General features: G+C 40.3%; 1 protein-coding gene across 7 annotated transcripts in view; it reads left to right on the forward strand.

The window, feature by feature from the left end:
• BIRC6 (baculoviral IAP repeat containing 6) overlaps positions 1-18,774 on the forward strand; it is an 854,588-nt gene that overhangs the window by 592,358 nt on the left and 243,456 nt on the right. For all 7 annotated transcript variants that reach the window (XM_053711846.1, XM_053711848.1, XM_053711852.1 and 4 more), the window contains exons 58-60: positions 3,977-4,108; positions 5,888-6,055; positions 11,608-11,781. In XM_053711846.1, the coding sequence (XP_053567821.1) occupies positions 3,977-4,108; positions 5,888-6,055; positions 11,608-11,781 (474 nt within the window). The remainder of the gene's footprint in view (positions 1-3,976; positions 4,109-5,887; positions 6,056-11,607; positions 11,782-18,774) is intronic.

Below are 18,774 nucleotides of genomic sequence, written 5' to 3' on the forward strand. Positions count from 1 at the left end.
CTCTGCTGAGCCAGGGAGCAGCTCTAGGCATGAGCTTTATAATTAATGCAGTGCAGTTTACATATTTTGTATGTGTGTCTGAGTTTTTGTGTGTGTGTGTGTGTGTGTGTCTCAGTGTTTTTGTGTGTGTTTTTGTGTGTGTGTCTGTGTTTCCGAGTGTTTGTGTGTGCATCTGAGTGTTTTTAAGTGTGTCTGAGTATTTGTATGTGTGTGTCTGCTTTCTGGGGGGGGGGGGGGGTGACACCATAACTTACCGCACCGGGTGACACCAACTCTAGTGACGCCACTGGCAGGAATATCAGGTACATTAAACTGGAAAAGATATAACAGTAGATGTAATTGTACTCGTAGAAACATCAGCATGTAATAAACAAGTGCCACATAATTGAGCTGAAGAAATAAAATCGGCTTATTTACAACAACACACTTAGCTTTGGTAGAATTGTGTTCAGGCAAATTAGTTCCTAAAGTAACATCAGAGGCAGGATCTGTTTTTGAGACATCTTGCAAAATGTAAAAGAAAAAAATAACATTAAAACAAAATATCCAATTTCCTCAAAATAACAATTTCAGGAATGGGAAAAAAATGCTTATGATAAAATTCTTATACAAAAGCATACATCAAAGCCCTCTATAAACAAATGAGCAGAGAGCAAAAGAGGGAGAGACTTAATATAACAAATGTTGGCGCCAAGAATGACGCAAATGCAGAGGAAAAAACTTTTTGCGCCAAAGCTAACAAAATGAAATGACACGACTCGCGTCATAACAGGCGTAAAAAAAGACTCAAGAAATAATTCGACTCGCGTCACGACAGACGCAACTTTGCGCCAAAAATTACGCAATAAAAAGTACCATTTTGTGTCATAGTGGGCCTAGTTAGCCCATGAAAATTTTGAAAAACAGAATCCAAGTTACAACTAACTGGAACCTCAGGTAAGAAAAAAAATACCTAAAATTTCCCATAAACATTATTTCAATGCTGAAACTATTAAACTGCAAAGACCTGACTCAAGGCAAATATATACAAAATACATTTAAAACTTTATTTTATAGCGCTAAACATAGCTGAGTGTGTCTTAAAAATTATGTCTACTTACCAGAAGACACCCATTCACATACAGCAGACAGATAAACCAGTACTGAAACATATCAGCAGAGGTGAGGTAATGGTAGAGGAGTATAATGTTGATCTGTAAAGGGAGGCAGCAGATGAATCCTTGCGACCGATTTACAGAGAGCCTTAGAATAGTGTTCCCATAGGTGAAAACATGGTGTCATCAGGCAATTATCCCTTCATATCCCTCAGACAAACACTGTACTTTGAGAGGAATTTGGGCTTCAAAATGCTTAGAAGCGCCTTTCACAGATGAAAATAAAGTACCCCTTCACCACCCCCACAGAAGGCAAAGTTTGTAAAACTAAGGTATGAGTGAGGCATTTGAGGTTTGGGAAACTTTGCCCCCTCCTGGTAGCAATGTATATCCTATACATCACTAGCTCATAGACTCTTGCCACTTACATGAAAGAAATATATATATGAATTGAGACGCACTCAGCTGAGACAGAACAAAAGCTAGAATAACTTCTATGCCTGTTCATTTTCATTGCCACTCAGGGTGCATACTCTTTTAGCACACGTTGATGCCTTTCCACAGAGAAAAAAATATCGGCGCTGGACTGTCATTGGGCAGGATCGGACTGATATGCTACAGGATATTTTTTCTCTGTGAAAACGCATAGTGTGCTAAAAGAGTATGCACCCTGAGTGGCAATGAAAATGAACAGGCATGGAATTATATATATATATATATATATATATATATATATATATATATATATATATATATATACACATAAGGCATAGTGTGCTAAAAGAGTATGCACCCTGAGTGTCAGTGAAAATGAACAGGCATGGAATTATACAAAGCTTCTGGAGCTAATGAGATTGCTTTGTGTTTTAATCTCTAATTGCACATATAACCCAACATTTTTCTTTCATAATTCAGACAAAGGATACTATTTGAATCAGCTTTACAATTTTCTTCTATTAAATTATTTTTCTTTGTTCTCTTGGCTGAACACAGTGTGTGAGCCAATGATTAAAGGCATATAAGGGCAGCTACCAGTCGGCAGCTAGCTCCCATTTGTTCAATGCTATGTCTGAGCATACCTAGGTATGTTTTTCTACAAATAGCAAGAGAACAATGCAAATAAGTTAATAGAAGTAAATTGAAAAGTTGTTTAAAATTGTATGCTCTAATTATAAAAAGAAAATCCATTTAACCCTCAATGAAAAATCTGTATTTTTGTAAAAAGGTGTTTTTTCTTTTTTCTCTCCATATTCTTCCATCACTTGTCTATGTTAATTTAGTATTATTGATTTCAATTTTATATTTGCTAGTGTAGCATTTACATTTCAAGGCTTTTAAATTTGTTGTTGCACCATGTCTTTATTAGACACCCTTTGTGTCATGCAGTTCCATCATTTCCATAGGTTGCTATAGTACATTTTACATGGCTTTATTTTAAGTAAATTGATAGAAGACAAGTACTTAGCATGTGGTACTGAATTATACAGGCTAATTCATTCTGTAACCGCTATATTTGATCTCTAGTCACATCCATAAAGGTGTCACCCATAAAACAGTGCCATTTAGTGAGAACAAAAATCTGTTTAGAAAAGCAGGATTACTGGTCCCGAATATATGAATTTTTTAATGTATCCAAAGTCAAGGTCACTTAGATGTGTTACTATATGTGATGGATTTAGCATCCGTGAGATAGTGATATTGCAAGTGTTGATAAATGTTTTTTTAGACCTTGAATAACTGAATTCTTCCTGTCATCTGATTGCTTTGCTTAATGTATACTCAGCCTTGTGCCATTTATAGTTGTGTGTATTTTTGTCATGTGCTTAAAGGACCAGTAAACACAGCAGATTTGCATAATCAACAAATGCAAGATAACAAGACAATACAATAGCATTTACTCTGAATTTCAAATGAGTAGTAGATTCTTTTCTAACACATTTCAAAGTTATGTATATTTCCACTCCCCCTGTACCATGTGATAGCAATCAGCCAATAACAAATGCATATACGTATAGTCTGAGTTCTTGCACATGCTCAGTAGTAGCTGGTGACTCAAAGTGTAAATATAAAAGACTGTGCACATTTTTTTTTTATTGGAAGTAAATTGGAAAGTTGTTTAAAATTACATGCTGTATCTGAATCATGAAAATTTAATAAAACCTGAGTGTCCCTTTTAAAGAACGGATTACTGGAGTAGGTAGAAACACCTGCCAGAATTCTGTTGGTGAATATCCTTTATATACTACCTCTCCTGTTCTTATTTGAGTTTGGTTGCTACTTGTATAGAGTAAAAGAGGTTGAGATGGGCCTTCACTTTGTGTTGTAAGTCTGTTGCTATTTGTGGTATGGCTGGCAGGACTAGCAAGGCTAAAGGGGGGGGGGGGTCAACTACATTTGAATGCCCATGGTTTTGGAATGGTAGGTCCAACAAGCTCTCATAGGTTTTATGATCAGGTGTCCATGTACTTTTGGCCATATGGTGTATTTGGCTTTTAAAAAGTGGCAACTGCAAATTCAACTTTAATCTTAAGACATACATGTGTTAAAAGTTCTGTTTTTTTTGTGTGGGGGGGGGGGTAGTAATACACTTTAAAAATGATTTATTTCAACATCATTTTCATTTAATTTTAATTTCCCCATCCAATCAGGATTTTAAACAATTTCAAGATGACCGTTTTGCACTTAGGGGGCGTAGAGATGCCAAATCCTCATTCAGAGATAAGAGAAGGGTGATGCAATCCTTGCAATAGGTTTGCTCTTCAGCATATGGCTGTTACTTGTTATGACTTGGATGTAGCTTAAAATTGTATGTTTATTAATAAAGCAAAAAAACAAATCGAATACTGCAGTTATTAACTTCACTTTTTGAATCCCTATCCTAGACACACCAAGTATTACAGCAAAGTTAATAAATGAGCAGAAGGATGACAAGGAGAAGAAAAATCATGAGGAGAAGGAAAAAGTGAAGGCGGAAAATGGATTTCAGGACAATTATAGTGTGGTTGTTGCCTCTGGTAAGTTTACAGAATGTGATTTAAATAGGTGGATTACTTAGGGTCTGACTATCAATCTATCTATCATTACAATATAATGCTTAGGGGAGAAAATTCTCCTCTTTACAGCCAAAACCCTGCATAGCTAAATAAACAGCTCTCAAGCTAAAGTTTTCCCCAATTCTTTTAGGGATATTGCAGTATTGACAAGACGTCTAATATAATCAGGCCAGAGTGGAGAGCTTTAGATTGAGTCCTTATGGTTTTCACACACAATCTATAGGTTGGAATTGAATTAGTGTTTGTGTGGCACGTTTCATCATTTTACAAACATGGAATCTGGTGTTTTTGGCTTCTGCAAGTTTTGAATGTGGGTGTATTCACATGCCAAATGATATCCAAGTATTCAATACAAAATTAATTACTCGTATAGAATCGGTAACATAATGTGTACTACTAGTCTAGTAAAATGTGTTCTCTCTATAAACAGAATTACAAGTGTCCGTATTAAAAAATGCTTTGTAAAGAAAACAAGACAATTGTAGATGTAACACGTTTTTTATTTTTTTTTTAGAAATAATTCAATAATAAAATTAACCTATTTGTGATAGTGTTTACTTATTCCCTGAAAAAGTTTAGACCTGCCTATTTTACCTGTCAACTTTCTTAAAATAAAGTGTTGAGTAGGAAGTGCAAAATACTGGAAAAAAAGGTTGCTGTTTAGATCAGTACCAGCATCTGGTCCAGATGTAGATTTTTTTTTTCACTGAATTATTTGCTTGCATTTACAGATTATCTTCTTTAAAGGGCCATTATAGTGATAAAATTACATGCTCTAATTTGCTGATCCCAAACTGAAACAGCAGCAACCTCTAACTGGAACATGTCCCTTTAACACCAGAATTGCCCTCTAATATAGTAAATGTGTTATTTCTCATTTTTCTGTGATAGTATTTTTTTTTTATGGCCATGAGTGTTTGAGGAGTTTGGTAGAAACGTCCTAGACATTATTGGGTCGTCCTCTGTAAATATCCTACTCTATGTGCTGGCTTCAATTCAGTTAATACTATTTATTCACGTACTTCAGTTGTTACTGTCATCCTGTATTGCTGTTTTAAACAAGTTAGAAGCAAGTAGTATGAAGTATTCAAGGTAATCTCCAAGTTGCAGAAGAACCTTTATTGGACCTTGGGATTCATATTGAAGAGATTTTATTGCGGTGACTAGCCTAGTCTTGTTTGGTACATCTGACTTTGACGTAAAAAATCTGTCTCCCTGTTTTTGATTAAGGACCTGAGACTCACCAGTTTTATGGTTTGCTACTGGTTGGACTGTAAATTTATTTCTCTCATTACTTTGGATGTTGCATATTATTACTGAAATAATTCAATAAAGCTTTATTAAGAGGACCAAAGGAAGTATATCCCACCTGGTATAATTTCAAATATAGCTTTGTACATACATCATATTTTTGAGCTATTAAAATGTTGTGTTTTTTTATTTTAATGTGACATTAAAAAAAAAAATCTTGTTTTATGTGATTTCCTTTGTCATATGCGTCTTAGAGAGGCTTCAAATAGTTTTTAAAATGCTATTAATTGTTTAAACTAGCTATTTTATTTGCATCAGAATCTGCTTTTTGGCATCTTTAGGGAGCATAGGACAAGCACTGTTTTGCATGAATGCAAGAGGTGTTTAATGTCCCTTTAATTTGTTCCTATCTATTACATTTTCACACATTATAGTAGTCAGAAAAGACTGTGTCGTGTAAATGTCTTATTTCTTGTATTTCATAAATAGGTTTAAAATCTCAGTCCAAAAGAGCTGTGTCTTCAACACCACCACGACCACCATCTAGAAGAGGGAGAGTAATGGCAGATAAAATCAGTGGGTCGTCTTCAGGAGTAGAAACATCCAGCAAAACCATCAGCATTCCAGTCTTTCACTTGTACCATAAACTGCTACCAGGTAGTAATCATTTCTTGTATGGAGTCCGTAAAATAAAATCACCTTTTTATATTGGATGCTGACCTTAAAGGGACGTGCCACCCACATTTTTTCTTTTATGATTTAGAAAGAGAATGCAATTTTTAACATCTTTCTAATTTACTTATATTATCTAATTTGTTTTATTCTCTTGATATTCGTTGATGAAAAGCATACCTAGATATGTTCACTAGCTGCTGATTGGTTGCTGAACATAGGAGCATCGTGTGATTGGCTCACCATGTGCATTGCTTTTTCTTCAAATAAGGATATTTAAAAAATCAAGCAAAATAAATTATGGAAGTAAATTGTAATGTTTAAATTTCTATTCTCTGTCTGAATCATGAAAAAAAGATTTTGGGTTTAGTGGCCCTTTAATTTAAGAGAGATGTTTATGGGACGAACATAAATGAACGTTTAATTACTGTATTCAAAGTAAGCTGAAAATATAGTTATAGATGGTGATTTGCTGTATATAGAAGTATAAAATATACTGTTTCAACAACCCATAGTTTTTTGACAACTGTCAAGTTAATTCATCACTCTGTGTTATCTGTTTATAATTCAATGGTCATTATACTGCTGTGTACAACTACTACAGTAGCTTGGCACTACTTAGCATGCTACTATTTTTCCTCTTATACCTGCATCTCCTGATAAATCCAAATCTCTTATTTTAACCTATTAAAGAAGCCGGTTGGTAAAGTTCTGCATCTTTATCCTGGGTGCCGCCATCTTGGAACCACTCATATTGTTGCATTCCATGACAGAAGCAGTGCACTTTTACTAATCAATATTATTTTTTTGACCGTTGTACCTTGCACCTTGCACTTTGGGTTAGCTTGCATAAAAGAAAGCACATTTTTTTTTCAAATTACATAACAAATATAAAAATGCCCTCAGGAATAGTAAGAGAAATGCAACCTCTGCAAAAATGAAAGAGCTTTCTCTCTGTATTGTGCACTCTATGGCTTGTCAACAATATCACTAATCTGTAAATCTGCACAACTTCTGTCACAGGGTACAAGAATACTTATCTTTTCAGGGGTTAAAATAAGTGATTCGTTTTTAATTAACCATGATATTGTAGTTGTACCCAGCAGTTTATGCACATTTAGTTGTAAAATATCTAGTTTGGACAGAAAAACATACCAGACAATTACCTCTGCAGATTTGCTTTGGCAGAGTGAGAGACATGTTGATACTGAATTTGTAAATAACCCTGAGATGAGTTTAAGAAAGAAAATAGATGCTAGCAGTTAAGCTCTCATTCTGAAGCTTATATGTTGGGTATAGTAAGTGTTCTTCTTTCCTTACACTGCACCTTACACTGCACCTTACACTGCATTCCTACCCCCATCCCTCACAGAGCTTTGTGGTTAAAATCTTGGTCTACTGATGTCATATCCAAATCCAAACTTCTGTCTTTACCCGATAAGGGCAAGACTTTATTTGGTCCTGGTCTAGCTGAGATCATTTGCGAAATTACTAGTGGAAAGAATTATTTTCTACTTCAGGATATGAATAGACCTAAGGGTTGTCAGAATTCTAATTTTCATTTCTTTCGTAACTTCAAGAGACAAATGTCTTCCTCTTCCAAGCCGGAGCAATCCAGGACCTCATGGAGGTCCAGTCAACCTTGGACTAAGCGGGGAAGCAAGCCATGAAGCCTTCTGCTGATTCTAAATCGGCATGAAGGGACTGCCCCCGATCCAGTCTTGGATCAAGTAGGGGGGCAGGCTTTCCTTTTTTCATCAGGCTTGGATCCGCGATGTCCCAGATCTTTGGGCCGTGGAAATAGTATCCCAGGTTTACAGAATAGGATTCAAGTCATGTCCCCCCAGGGGCAGATTTATCCTGTCAAGGTTATCTGCAAACCAGGTAAAGAGAGAGGCCTTCTTAAACTGCATAAAGGACCTATCTTCCCTGGTAATGATTGTTCCAGTTCCTGTAGAGGAACAGGGTCAAGGATTCTATTCAAATCTATTTTTAAATCCCAAGAAGGAGGGAACTTTCCGTCCCATCCTAGACCTAAAGTGTCTCAACAAATTCCTCAAGCTTCCGTCCTTCAAGATGGAAACTTTTCGTTCCATTCTTCCCTTGGTCCAGGAGGGTCAGTTTATGTCTATCATAGATCTAAAGGAGGCATATCTTCATGTTCCCATTCACAGGGAACATTACCAGTTGAGGTTTGCATTTCTGGACAAACATTTCCAGTTGTTGCTCTTCTTTTTGGCTTTTGCTACGGCTCCTCAAATCTTTACAAAGGTTCTAGGTGCTCTTTTGGCGGTGGTCAGATCTCAGGGAATAGCCTTGGCTCCTTACCTGGACGACATCTTGGTTCAAACACCATCTTTTCAACTAGCATGATCTCCTACATAAATGTTGTCTATTCTTCGTTCCCATGGATGAAAAGTAAATCTGGAAGAGAGTTCCCTAGTACCAGATACCGGGGTGTGTTTCTTGGTAACAGTTATAGATTCTCTATCCATGAAAAAATTTCTGATGTATGTCAGAAAATCCAAACTTCTTGCATCTTGCCTTTCTCTTCAGTCCAATGTCCGTCCATCAGTGGCTCAATGCATGGAGGTAATTGGTCTGATGGTTGCTTCCATGGACATCATTCCTTTCGCTCGGTTCCATCTGAGACCTGTACAACTAGGCATGCTTAGTCAATGGAACGGAGACCACTTAAATCTCTTGCAGAGGATTGTCTGGATCCTCTAACAAGAGACTCTCTTTTGTGGTGGATTATGCAGGACCATCTGTCTCGGGGTACATGCTTCCTGAGACTTTCCTGGGAGATTCTGACGCCAGGCTGTTAGGCTGAGAAGCAGTTTGGAGCTCCTTTAAAAGCTCAGGGTCTTTGGACTTAAGAGGAGTCTTCTCTTCCCATAAACAGCCTAGAGTTGAGAGCAATCTTCAATGCCTTAACAGCTTGGCCTCAACTAGCTTTGGTCCAGTTTATCAGATTCCAATCGGACAACATCACCTCGTGGCATACATCAACCACCAGGGAGGAACTTGGAATTTGTTTGCAATGAAGGTGACCCGCATTCTCCAGTGGGTGGAATCTCACGATTGTCTATCTGCCATCCACATTCCAGGGGTGGACAACTGGGAAGCGGATTTTCTGAGCATGCAGATTTTTCATCCCGGGCAGTGGGCTCTCCATCCGTAGGTATTCTCAATGATAACCCTCAGGTATGGGGTTCCGGAGTTGGATCTGATGGCGTTGCGTCATCAAAACACCAAGCTTCCAAAATACGGTTCAAAATCAAAAGATCCACAAGCCACTCTGATAGACGCTCTGGCGGTTCCTTGGAATTTCGGCCTAGCATACCTGCTATTTCCCCGTATCAAACAAGAGAGAGTGTCTGTGGTTCTAATAGCTCCTGCCTGGCCTCGCAGGATCTGCTAAAGCTGTAATCTCTTCCACCTTGGAGGTTACCTCTGAGGGAAGGACCTTATACTTCAGGGTCCCTTCCTCCACCCAAATCTGGATTCTCTGAAGCTGGCTTCTTGAATATTGAATGCCTAGTTTTGGCTAGGCGTGGCTTCTCTGAGAAGGTCATTGGTACCATGCTTCAGGCTCGTAAGCCTGTTACTCGTAGGATTTACCATAAGGTATGGCGAAAGTACCTTTTATTGGTGTGAATCAAAAGGTTTTTCTTGGAAAGGGGTAAGGGTTCCCCGAATTTTGTCTTTTCTTCTGGAGGGCCTGGAGAAAGGTTTGTCAGTCAGCACTCTGAAGGGTCAGATTTCTGCACTGTCTATCCTTTTGCACAAACGTCTGGCAGATCTGCAGATGTTCGATCTTTTGTAAAGGCCTTGGTCGGAATCAGGCCTGTGTTTAAACCTATTGCTCTTCCTTGAAGCCTTAATCTTGTTAAGGTTTTGCAGCAGGCTCCGTTTGAGCCAATGCTTTCTGTTGATATTAAGTTGTTATCTTGGAAGATTTTGTTCCTTCTTGCTATTTCTTCTGCTCGCAGAGTTTCCAAGCTTTCGGCTCTACAGTGTGATTCCCCTTCTTCCTAAGGTAGTATCGGATCGCAATATCAATCAGAAAATTGTTGTTCCTCCTTTTTGTTCCAATCCTTCTCAGAAGTTGTGCGTGCTCTAAAATTTAACTTTTAAGCAACTAAAGATGTTCGTCAATCATCTGCCCTGTTCGCTGTTTTCTTGGGGAAGGGGAAGGCTCAGAAGGCCACTTCTACTACTCTTTCTCTCTGGTTGAGAAGTGTTATCCAGTTAGTTTATGAGACAGCTGGACAACAACCTCCTGAGAGAATTATGGCTCATCCCACTAGAGCTGTCTCTTCTTCCTGGGCTTTCAAAAATTAAGCTTCTGTGGAGCAAATCTGCAAGGCGGCCACTTGATCCTCATTGCATACCTTTTCAAAATTCTACAGATTTGATTATTTTGCCTAGGCTAAAGGCTTCCTTTGGGAGAAAAGTTCTTTAAGCGGTGGTGCCTTCTGTTTAGGTCCACCTGTCTTGTTCTCCCTCCCTTTCATTCTGTGTCCTCTAGCTTTGGTATTGGTTCCTACTAGTAATTGGAATAAATATGTGGACTCTCCATGCCATTGGAAAGAAAACAACATTTTTGCTTACCTGATAAATTTATTTCCTAGCATGGAGAGTCCACGACCCACCCTTATTTATTAATTAAAGACGGCAGTTTTTTGGTACAAACCTCAGGCACCTCTATACCTGTGTGTTATCTTCTTTTTCTATTTTCCTTCGGCCTAATGACGGGATTATGGGTAAGAGAAGTGACACTTAACAGCTCTGCTGGGGTGCTTTTTGCCGCCTCCTGCTGGCCAGGAGTTGAATATCCCACTAGTAATTGGAATGAAATCATGGACTCTCCATGCCAGGAAAGAGAGAGAAATTTATCAGGTAAGCATACATTTAGTTTTCTTAGTATCCTTTGATGAAGGAGCAGCAATGCACTTGTGGGAGCTAGCTGAGCACATCAGATAAGCCAACGAGAAAAAGGCATCTATGTGACGCCACCAATATGCAGCTAGCTCCTAGTAGTCCATTACTGCTCCTGAGCCTACCTAGGTATGCTTTTCAAAAAACGATACCAAGAGAACAAAGCAAATTAGATGATAGTAAATTGGAAAGTTGTTTAAAATGGCATGCTCTATCGGAATCATAAGTGTTTGATTTTGACTTTACTACATTTAATGTGAAACTAAAGTGAGTGGTTGCATATAACTGAATCCTAGTTATCTTCTGCTTACGATCTGACTGGAGAACTTACACAAAATGAGCTGGTTTATACAAAACAAGGCCGTTCTCTCTCAGATGGAACAGAAATACATTTAATGACCTTTTAGCTCATTTTCCTGCAAAAACAAAACGTTTAAAATATTGCTCCTTTTTATAATTGATATGACTTGTTGTTTTATGTGTGTTTAGCATTGCTATTAAAGCAATTGTCCTTTTTTTCCCCCCTTACAATATAACTTGAATTTGATAATGTCTAATATGAAAGACAACCTAACTTTTTTGTTTTTATTAAGGGCAACCTCTACCTCCTGAGATGACTCTCGCACAACTTCTAACGTTACTATATGAAAGGAAGCTTCCTCAGGGTTTTCGATCTGTTGACTTAACTGTTAAACTTGGCTCCAAGGTGATATCTGACCCCAGCTTGTCAAAAACAGACTCTTTTAAAAGACTCCACACAGAGAAAGGTATGGTTCTTGCAAGTGTAAATGTGCACATAAAATTAGCATTTCTTTTGCGTGATGTACCGAGTCCACAGATTCATCCTTACTTGTGAGATATTATCCTTCCCAACAGGAAGTGGCAAAGAGAGCACCACAGCAGAGCTGTCTATATAGCTCCCCCCTTAACTCCACCCCCCAGTCATTCTCTTTGCCGGCTCTAAGCAGGAAGGGTAAAGTGAAAGAGGTGTTAAGCTGTTAGTTTAATTTTAACTACAATCAAGAGTTTATTTTTAAATGGTACCGGTGTTGTACTATTTACTCTAAGGCAGGACATAGATGAAGATTTCTGCCTGGAGGATTATGATCTTAGCATTTGTAACTAAGGTCCACTGCTGTTCCCACAGAAGCTGAGGAGTACAGGAAAACTTCAGTGTGAGGAACGGTTTCTTGCTATGAAGCAATGAGGTATGTTCAGTCATATTTTCTGCAGAGACTGTGTTAACTCAGAAAGGCTGACAGTGTCCCCATTAGGGGAAGGGGAAGCAGTATTCCTAGTATGAAAGAGGCTTTACTAGCTTGCATGAAGGGCTAAGTATTTTGGGCACTCAGTTTGTTTATTAGAAAGTGGGACAAACGTTTGTGTGTTCTGGGAGTAACGTTTTTTATGTTTATGGGAACGTTTACTTGAGGGGTCATTTGGCTTATTTAGGGTTGTTATAACCCACATGGTTTTCAAACATAGTTTGCTAGATTTGTGTAGGCCCCAGCAACATCGAGTGAGGTGGGCGGGGCCTATTTTTGCGCCTCAGTTGTGCATTTAGTAATTCAGACAAGCAGCAAGCAACTTCTCCTGAGGTCCTGATAGTCTCCTGAGGGCCTATTCAAAGCTTTAACCCCAGATTATCGTTCCTAAGAGCAGGTAGGGCCACAGCAGAGCTGTGGCAAGGTGCTAATAGGAGTTTTAGACAAATTTCAATCCGGTTTTGACATTTGTGGGTTTATTGCTTATTTACTTGTGGTGCAATCCTTCTAAGGCTTAGTGGGTACACTGTTAAAATTTCGGAAAATTTGAAGCAATTTTAACCTGTTTTGCAGTTTGTGTATGCCTTTTTTTCCTCTTAAAGGCACAGTACCGTTTTTGATAATTGTGTTTTTTTCATTAAATTAAGTGTTTTCCAAGCTTGCTTGCTTTATTACTAGTCTGTTAAACATGTCTGACACTGAGGAAACTCATTGCTCAATTTGTTTAGAAGCCATTGTGGAACCCCCTCTTAGAATGTGTCCCACTTGTACTGATAGGTCTATAAATTGCAAACAGCATATTTTGACTTATAAAAATTTGGCATTAAATGATTCTCAGACAGAAGGAAGGCAGGTTTTGCCATCTAGTTCTCCAAGTGTCACAACTGGTAACGCCCGCACAAGCTACGCCAAGTACTTCTAGTGCGTCTAATTCTTTCACCTTGCAAGATATGGCTTCAGTTATGAATACTACCCTCACAGAGGTTTTATCTAAACTGCCTGGGTTGCAAGGGAAGCGCAGTTGCTCTGGGTTAAGAACATATGCTGAGCCTTCTGGCGCTTTAGTAGCCGTATCCGATATTCCCTCACAATGTTCTGAGGTAGGGATGAGGGATTTGCTGTTTGAGGGAGAGATTTCTGATTCAGGAAAGAAGTTCCCTCAGACAGATTCAGATATGACGGCATTTAAATTTAAGCTAGAGCACCTCCGCTTATTGCTCATGGAGGTTTTAGCTACTCTGGATGATTGTGACCCTATTGTAGTTCCAGAGAAATTGTGTAAAATGGACAAATATTTAGAGGTTCCTGTTTACACTGATGTTTTTCCGGTCCCTAAGAGGATTTCGGACATTGTTACTAAGGAGTGGGATAGACCAGGTATTCCGTTCGCTCCCCCTCCTGTTTTTAAGAAAATGTTCCCTATTTCTTACACCATAAAGGACTCATGGCAGACGGTCCCTAAGGTGGAGGGAGCTATTTCTACTCTGGCTAAGCGTACAACTATACCTATTGAAGACAGTTGTGCTTTCATTGATCCTATGGATAAAAAATTAGAGGGTCTCCTAAAGAAAATTTTTGTTCATCAAGGTTTTCTTCTTCAACCTATAGCATGCATTGTTCCTGTAACCACTGCAGCTGCCTTTTGGTTTGAGTCTCTGGAAGAGGCTTTTCAGATGGAGACCCCACTAGATGATATTTTGGACAGAATTAAGGCTCTAATTCTTTTATTACAGACGCCGTTTTTCATCTTGCTAAGTTAGCGGCAAAGAATTCAGGTTTTGCCATTTTAGCTCGTAGAGCGGTATGGCTTAAGTCCTGGTCAGCTGATGTCATCTAAATCTAAGCTTTTGTCCATCCCTTTCAAAGGTAAGACCTTATTCGGGCCTGCACTGAAAGAGATCATTTCAGACATTACTGGAGGGAAGGGTCATACCCTCCCTCAGGATAAGTCAAATAAGACAAGGACCAAACAAAATAATTTTCGTTCCTTTCGAAACTTCAAGAGTGGTCCCAATTCCTCCTCTGCTGCAAAGCAAGAGGGGAACATTGCTCAAGCCACCCTGGAGACCTAATCAGGCTTGGAACTAGGGTAAACAGGCCAAAAAGCCTGCTGCTGCCACTAAGTCAGCATGAAGGGGTAGCCCCCGATCCGGGACCGGATCTAGTAGGGGGCAGACTCTCTCTGAGACGAGAATTATCAATCCTTGGATTGATGGATTGTACACCTAGTGTACAATCCATCAATCCAAGGATTGATAATTCTCGTCTCACAAAACAAGTACACAGCACCTCAGCCATTTTTTGTAACACAATAAATCTGGACTGATATCTATATCATATTACCTGATCCAGAGATCAATAAGCTACCCTAAGTTGTAAATTTGAGCAGTGCCATTAGTATCTCCCCTTTTCTTGGCAGACTCTCTCTCTTTGCTCAGGCCTGGGCAAGAGACGTTCAGGATTCCTTGGCAGTAGAAATTGTAACCCAGGGATACCGTCTAGATTTCAAGGACTCCCCTCCAAGGGGGAGGTTCCATCTTTCTCAATTGTCTGTTTACCCGACAAAAAGAGAGGCATTCTTACGCTGTGTAGAAGACCTTTTTACCATGGGAGTGATCTGCCCAGTTCCAAAAGCAGAACAAGGGCAGGGGTTCTACTCCAATCTGTTTATAGTTCCCAAAAAGGAGGGAACATTCAGACCAATTCTGGATCTCAAGATCCTAAACCAGTTCCTAAGAGTCCCATCTTTCAAGATGGAGACCATTCAGACTATCTTACCATTGATCCAGGAGGGTCAATATATGCCCACCGTGGATTTTAAGGATGCGTATCTATACATTCCTATCCACAAAGATCATCACCAGCTCCACAGGTTTGCCTTTCTGGACAAGCATTATCAGTTTGTGGCTCTTCCTTTCGGGTTGGCCACGGCGGCACAAATCTTCACGAAGGTGCTGGGGTCCCTTCTGGCGGTTCTAAGGCTACGGGGCATAGCAGTTGTGCCTTATCTAGACAACATTCTGATTCAAGCGTCAACCTTCCAACTAGCCAAGTCTCACACGGACTTAGTGTTGGCCTTTCTAAGATCTCACGGGTGGAAGGTGAACGTAAAAGAGTTCTTTCCCCCCTCACAAGAGTTTCATTTCTAGGGACTCTGATAGACTCAGTGGACATGAAAATATTTCTGACGGAGGTCAGGAAATCAAAGATTTTGTCCACCTGCCGAGCTCTTCACTCCATTCCTCGGCCGTCAGTGGCTCAGTGTATGGAGGTAATCTGTCTAATGGTAGCGGCAATGGACATAGTTCCATTTGCTTGCTTGCATCTCAGACCACTGCTACTATGCATGCTCAATCAGTGGAATGGGGATTATGTGGATTTATCTCCTCAGATAAATCTGGATCAAGAGACCAGAGACTTTCTTCTTTGGTGGTTGTCACAGGATCATCTGTCCCAGGGAATATGTTTCCACAGGCCAGAATGGGTTATAGTGACGACAGACGCCAGCCTTCTGGGCAGGGGTGCAGTCTGGAATTCCCTAAAGGCTCTGGGTTTGTGGACTCGGGAGAAGGCTCTCCTACCGATAAATATTCTGGAATTAAGAGCGATATTCAATGCTCACCAGGCATGGCCTCAGCTGGCTTCTGCCAGATTCATCAGGTTTAAGTCGGACAACATCACGACTGTGGCTTATATCAATCATCAGGGCGGAACAAGGAGTTCCTTAGCGATGATAGAGGTCTTAAGGATAATCCAATGGACAGAGGCTCACTCTTGCCATCTGTCAGCGATCTATATCCCAGGTGTAGAGAACTGGGCGGCAGACTTTCTAAGTTGTCAGACTTTTCATCCGGGGGAGTGGGAACTCCATCCGGAGGTGTTTGCTTAACTGGTTCGGCTATGGGGGCACACCAGAATTGGATCTGATGGCGTCTCGTCAGAACGCCAAACTTCCTCGTTACAGCTCCAGGTCAAGGGATCCTCAGGCTGTACTGATGCTCTAGCAGTACCCTGGTCGTTCAACCTGGCTTATGTGTTTCCACCTTTCCCTCTCCTTCCACGTCTGATTGCCAGAATCAAACAGGAGAGAGCATCAGTGATTTTGATAGCGCCTGCGTGGCCACGCAGGACTTGGTATGCAGACCTGGTGGACATGTCATCTCTTCCACCATGGTCTCTGCCGCTGAGATAGGACCTTCTGATTCAAGGTCCATTCAAGCATCCAAATCTAATTTCTCTGCAACTGACTGCTTGGAGATTGAACGCTTGATTCTATCAAAGCGGGGTTTCTCTGAGTCAGTCATAAATACCTTGATTCAGGCTCGATAGCCTGTTACCAGGAAAATCTATCATAAGATATGGCGTAAATATCTTTTTTGGTGCGAATCCAAAGGCTTCTCCTGGAGTAAAATCAGGATTCCTAGGATTTTGTCTTTTCTCCAAGAGGGATTGGAGAACGGATTGTCAGCTAGTTCTCTAAAAGGACAGATATCGGCTCTGTCTATTTTGTTGCACAAGCGTCTGGCAGATGTTCCAGACATTCGGGCTTTTTGTCAGGCTTTAGCTAGAATTAAGCCTGTGTTTAAATCTGTTGCTCCGCCATGGAGTCTAAATTTAGTTCTTAGAGTTCTTCAGGGGGTTCTGTTTGAAACCATGCATTCCATAGATATTAAGCTTTTATCTTGGAAAGTTTTGTTCCTAGTTGCTATCTCTTCAGCTCGAAGAGTTTCTGAACTATCTGCATTACAATGTGACTCGCCTTATCTTGTGTTCCATGCTAATAAGGTGGTTTTACGTACCAAGCCTGGATTCCTACCTAAGGTTGTTACTAACAGGAATATCAATCAGGAAATTGTTGTTCCTTCTCTCAAAAGGCTACAGCGACTTCTCCTTTTGGCTGAAAAGCATCATCTGTTTGGCTTATGAGACTGCTGGACAGCAGCCTCCTGAAAGAATTACAGCTCATTCTACTAGAGCGGTAGCTTCCACATGGGCTTTTAAAAATGATGCTTCTGTTGAACAGATTTGTAAGGCTGCGACTTGGTCTTCGCTTCATACCTTTTCAAAATTTTACAAATTTGATACTTGCTTCTTCGGAGGCTATTTTTGGGAGAAAGGTCTTGCAAGCAGTGGTGCCTTCCCTTTAGGTTCCTGTCTTGTCCCTCCCTTCATCCGTGTCCTAAAGCTTTGGTATTGGTATCCCACAAGTAATGATGAATCCGTGGACTCTGTACATCATGCAAAAGAAAACAAAATTTATGCTTACCTGATGAATTTCTTTCTTTTGCGATGTACCGAGTCCACGGCCCGCCCTGTCTATTCAAGACAGATGGTATTTTTGATTAAAAACTTCAGTCACGGGGGCGTGTCCTAACAGCGATCCTAGATGGTCGCACTATCCAAGAGCTCTGACCGAATAGCTGAAAATCCGCCGATTTTAGGCACCTTTGCACAGCCAAAACCGGGGAAAAATACAACCTTATTATTCACTGACCCCTCTGGGTACTTATCACTGACTTTTGTGCTGTAAATTTGACGTCAGTTTTCTGGATCGGACATTAAGGGCCTGGAGCGGCGGCTCACTAAAGGCGGCGCTTCCCCCTCGGTATATCCGAGGTATTTGCTCCTAACTGGGAGATAGAACTCATTTATTGAGGTGAGAAGGGCGATTAGGTCTGCAACGAACTGCCTGCCCCAGAGATCACTCCTAAGATGGTGGAAATGGAACACTTGGCGGGAGAAGATTGTTTTCAGCAGGCAGATATCAGATGGGAGAGAATAGAAAAGTTGCTCAACAAGATGGCGGATAACGCACCATACGATCGCCTACTGCACCTCCTGCACCATAGAGAGAAGGCAGTGGGGAACTCAGTGGAACCTACCAGCTCGAGGTATCCCATAGACACTGAACCTCTCTTGTGCCCTCTGCAACCGGCAAAGCAACTGAAAAAGAAGGTTCCAACAAAATACGTTACACAAGCGCCTACAATACAATCAAGAAGGAATCCGACACTCGTGAAGCAACTTGTCAGCTGTATCGCATACCGGAGAGATCAACAAACACCCATACTTGATTCCCCTCTGTCGCACCGGAGCATTCAAGAGACTGTCAAGGCTCTAACTCAGGAAATTACTCAGAAGCCATCGGATCTAGAGCCAGCGGGATTCCCCCTGAAAAACACACTCCACTGGTCTCTACTATTATCCGACTCTCAGCCGGAGCACACGAAAAGGTCTCCCTGCTATCTGCTACGCCCCACATGTAAGAGGCAACAAAAACAAACATTTGGAGAGACTAAAATCTACCTTCCCGGGGATGCCTGTATTTCATATGCGGAGAAGGGATAGCTTTGAACACTTCATTAACAGGACTGAGCTGTGCTGGTTTTCTCTGTAAGAGACGCTTCACTTATTAAGGTTCAGCATTTGATATACAAACTGTTACTTCTTTCTAGTTGACTGTTTATTTGTTGATTAGCCAGAGCGGGTGATTTC

Source organism: Bombina bombina, chromosome 4, assembly GCF_027579735.1.
Source record: "Bombina bombina isolate aBomBom1 chromosome 4, aBomBom1.pri, whole genome shotgun sequence".
NCBI lineage: Eukaryota > Metazoa > Chordata > Amphibia > Anura > Bombinatoridae > Bombina > Bombina bombina.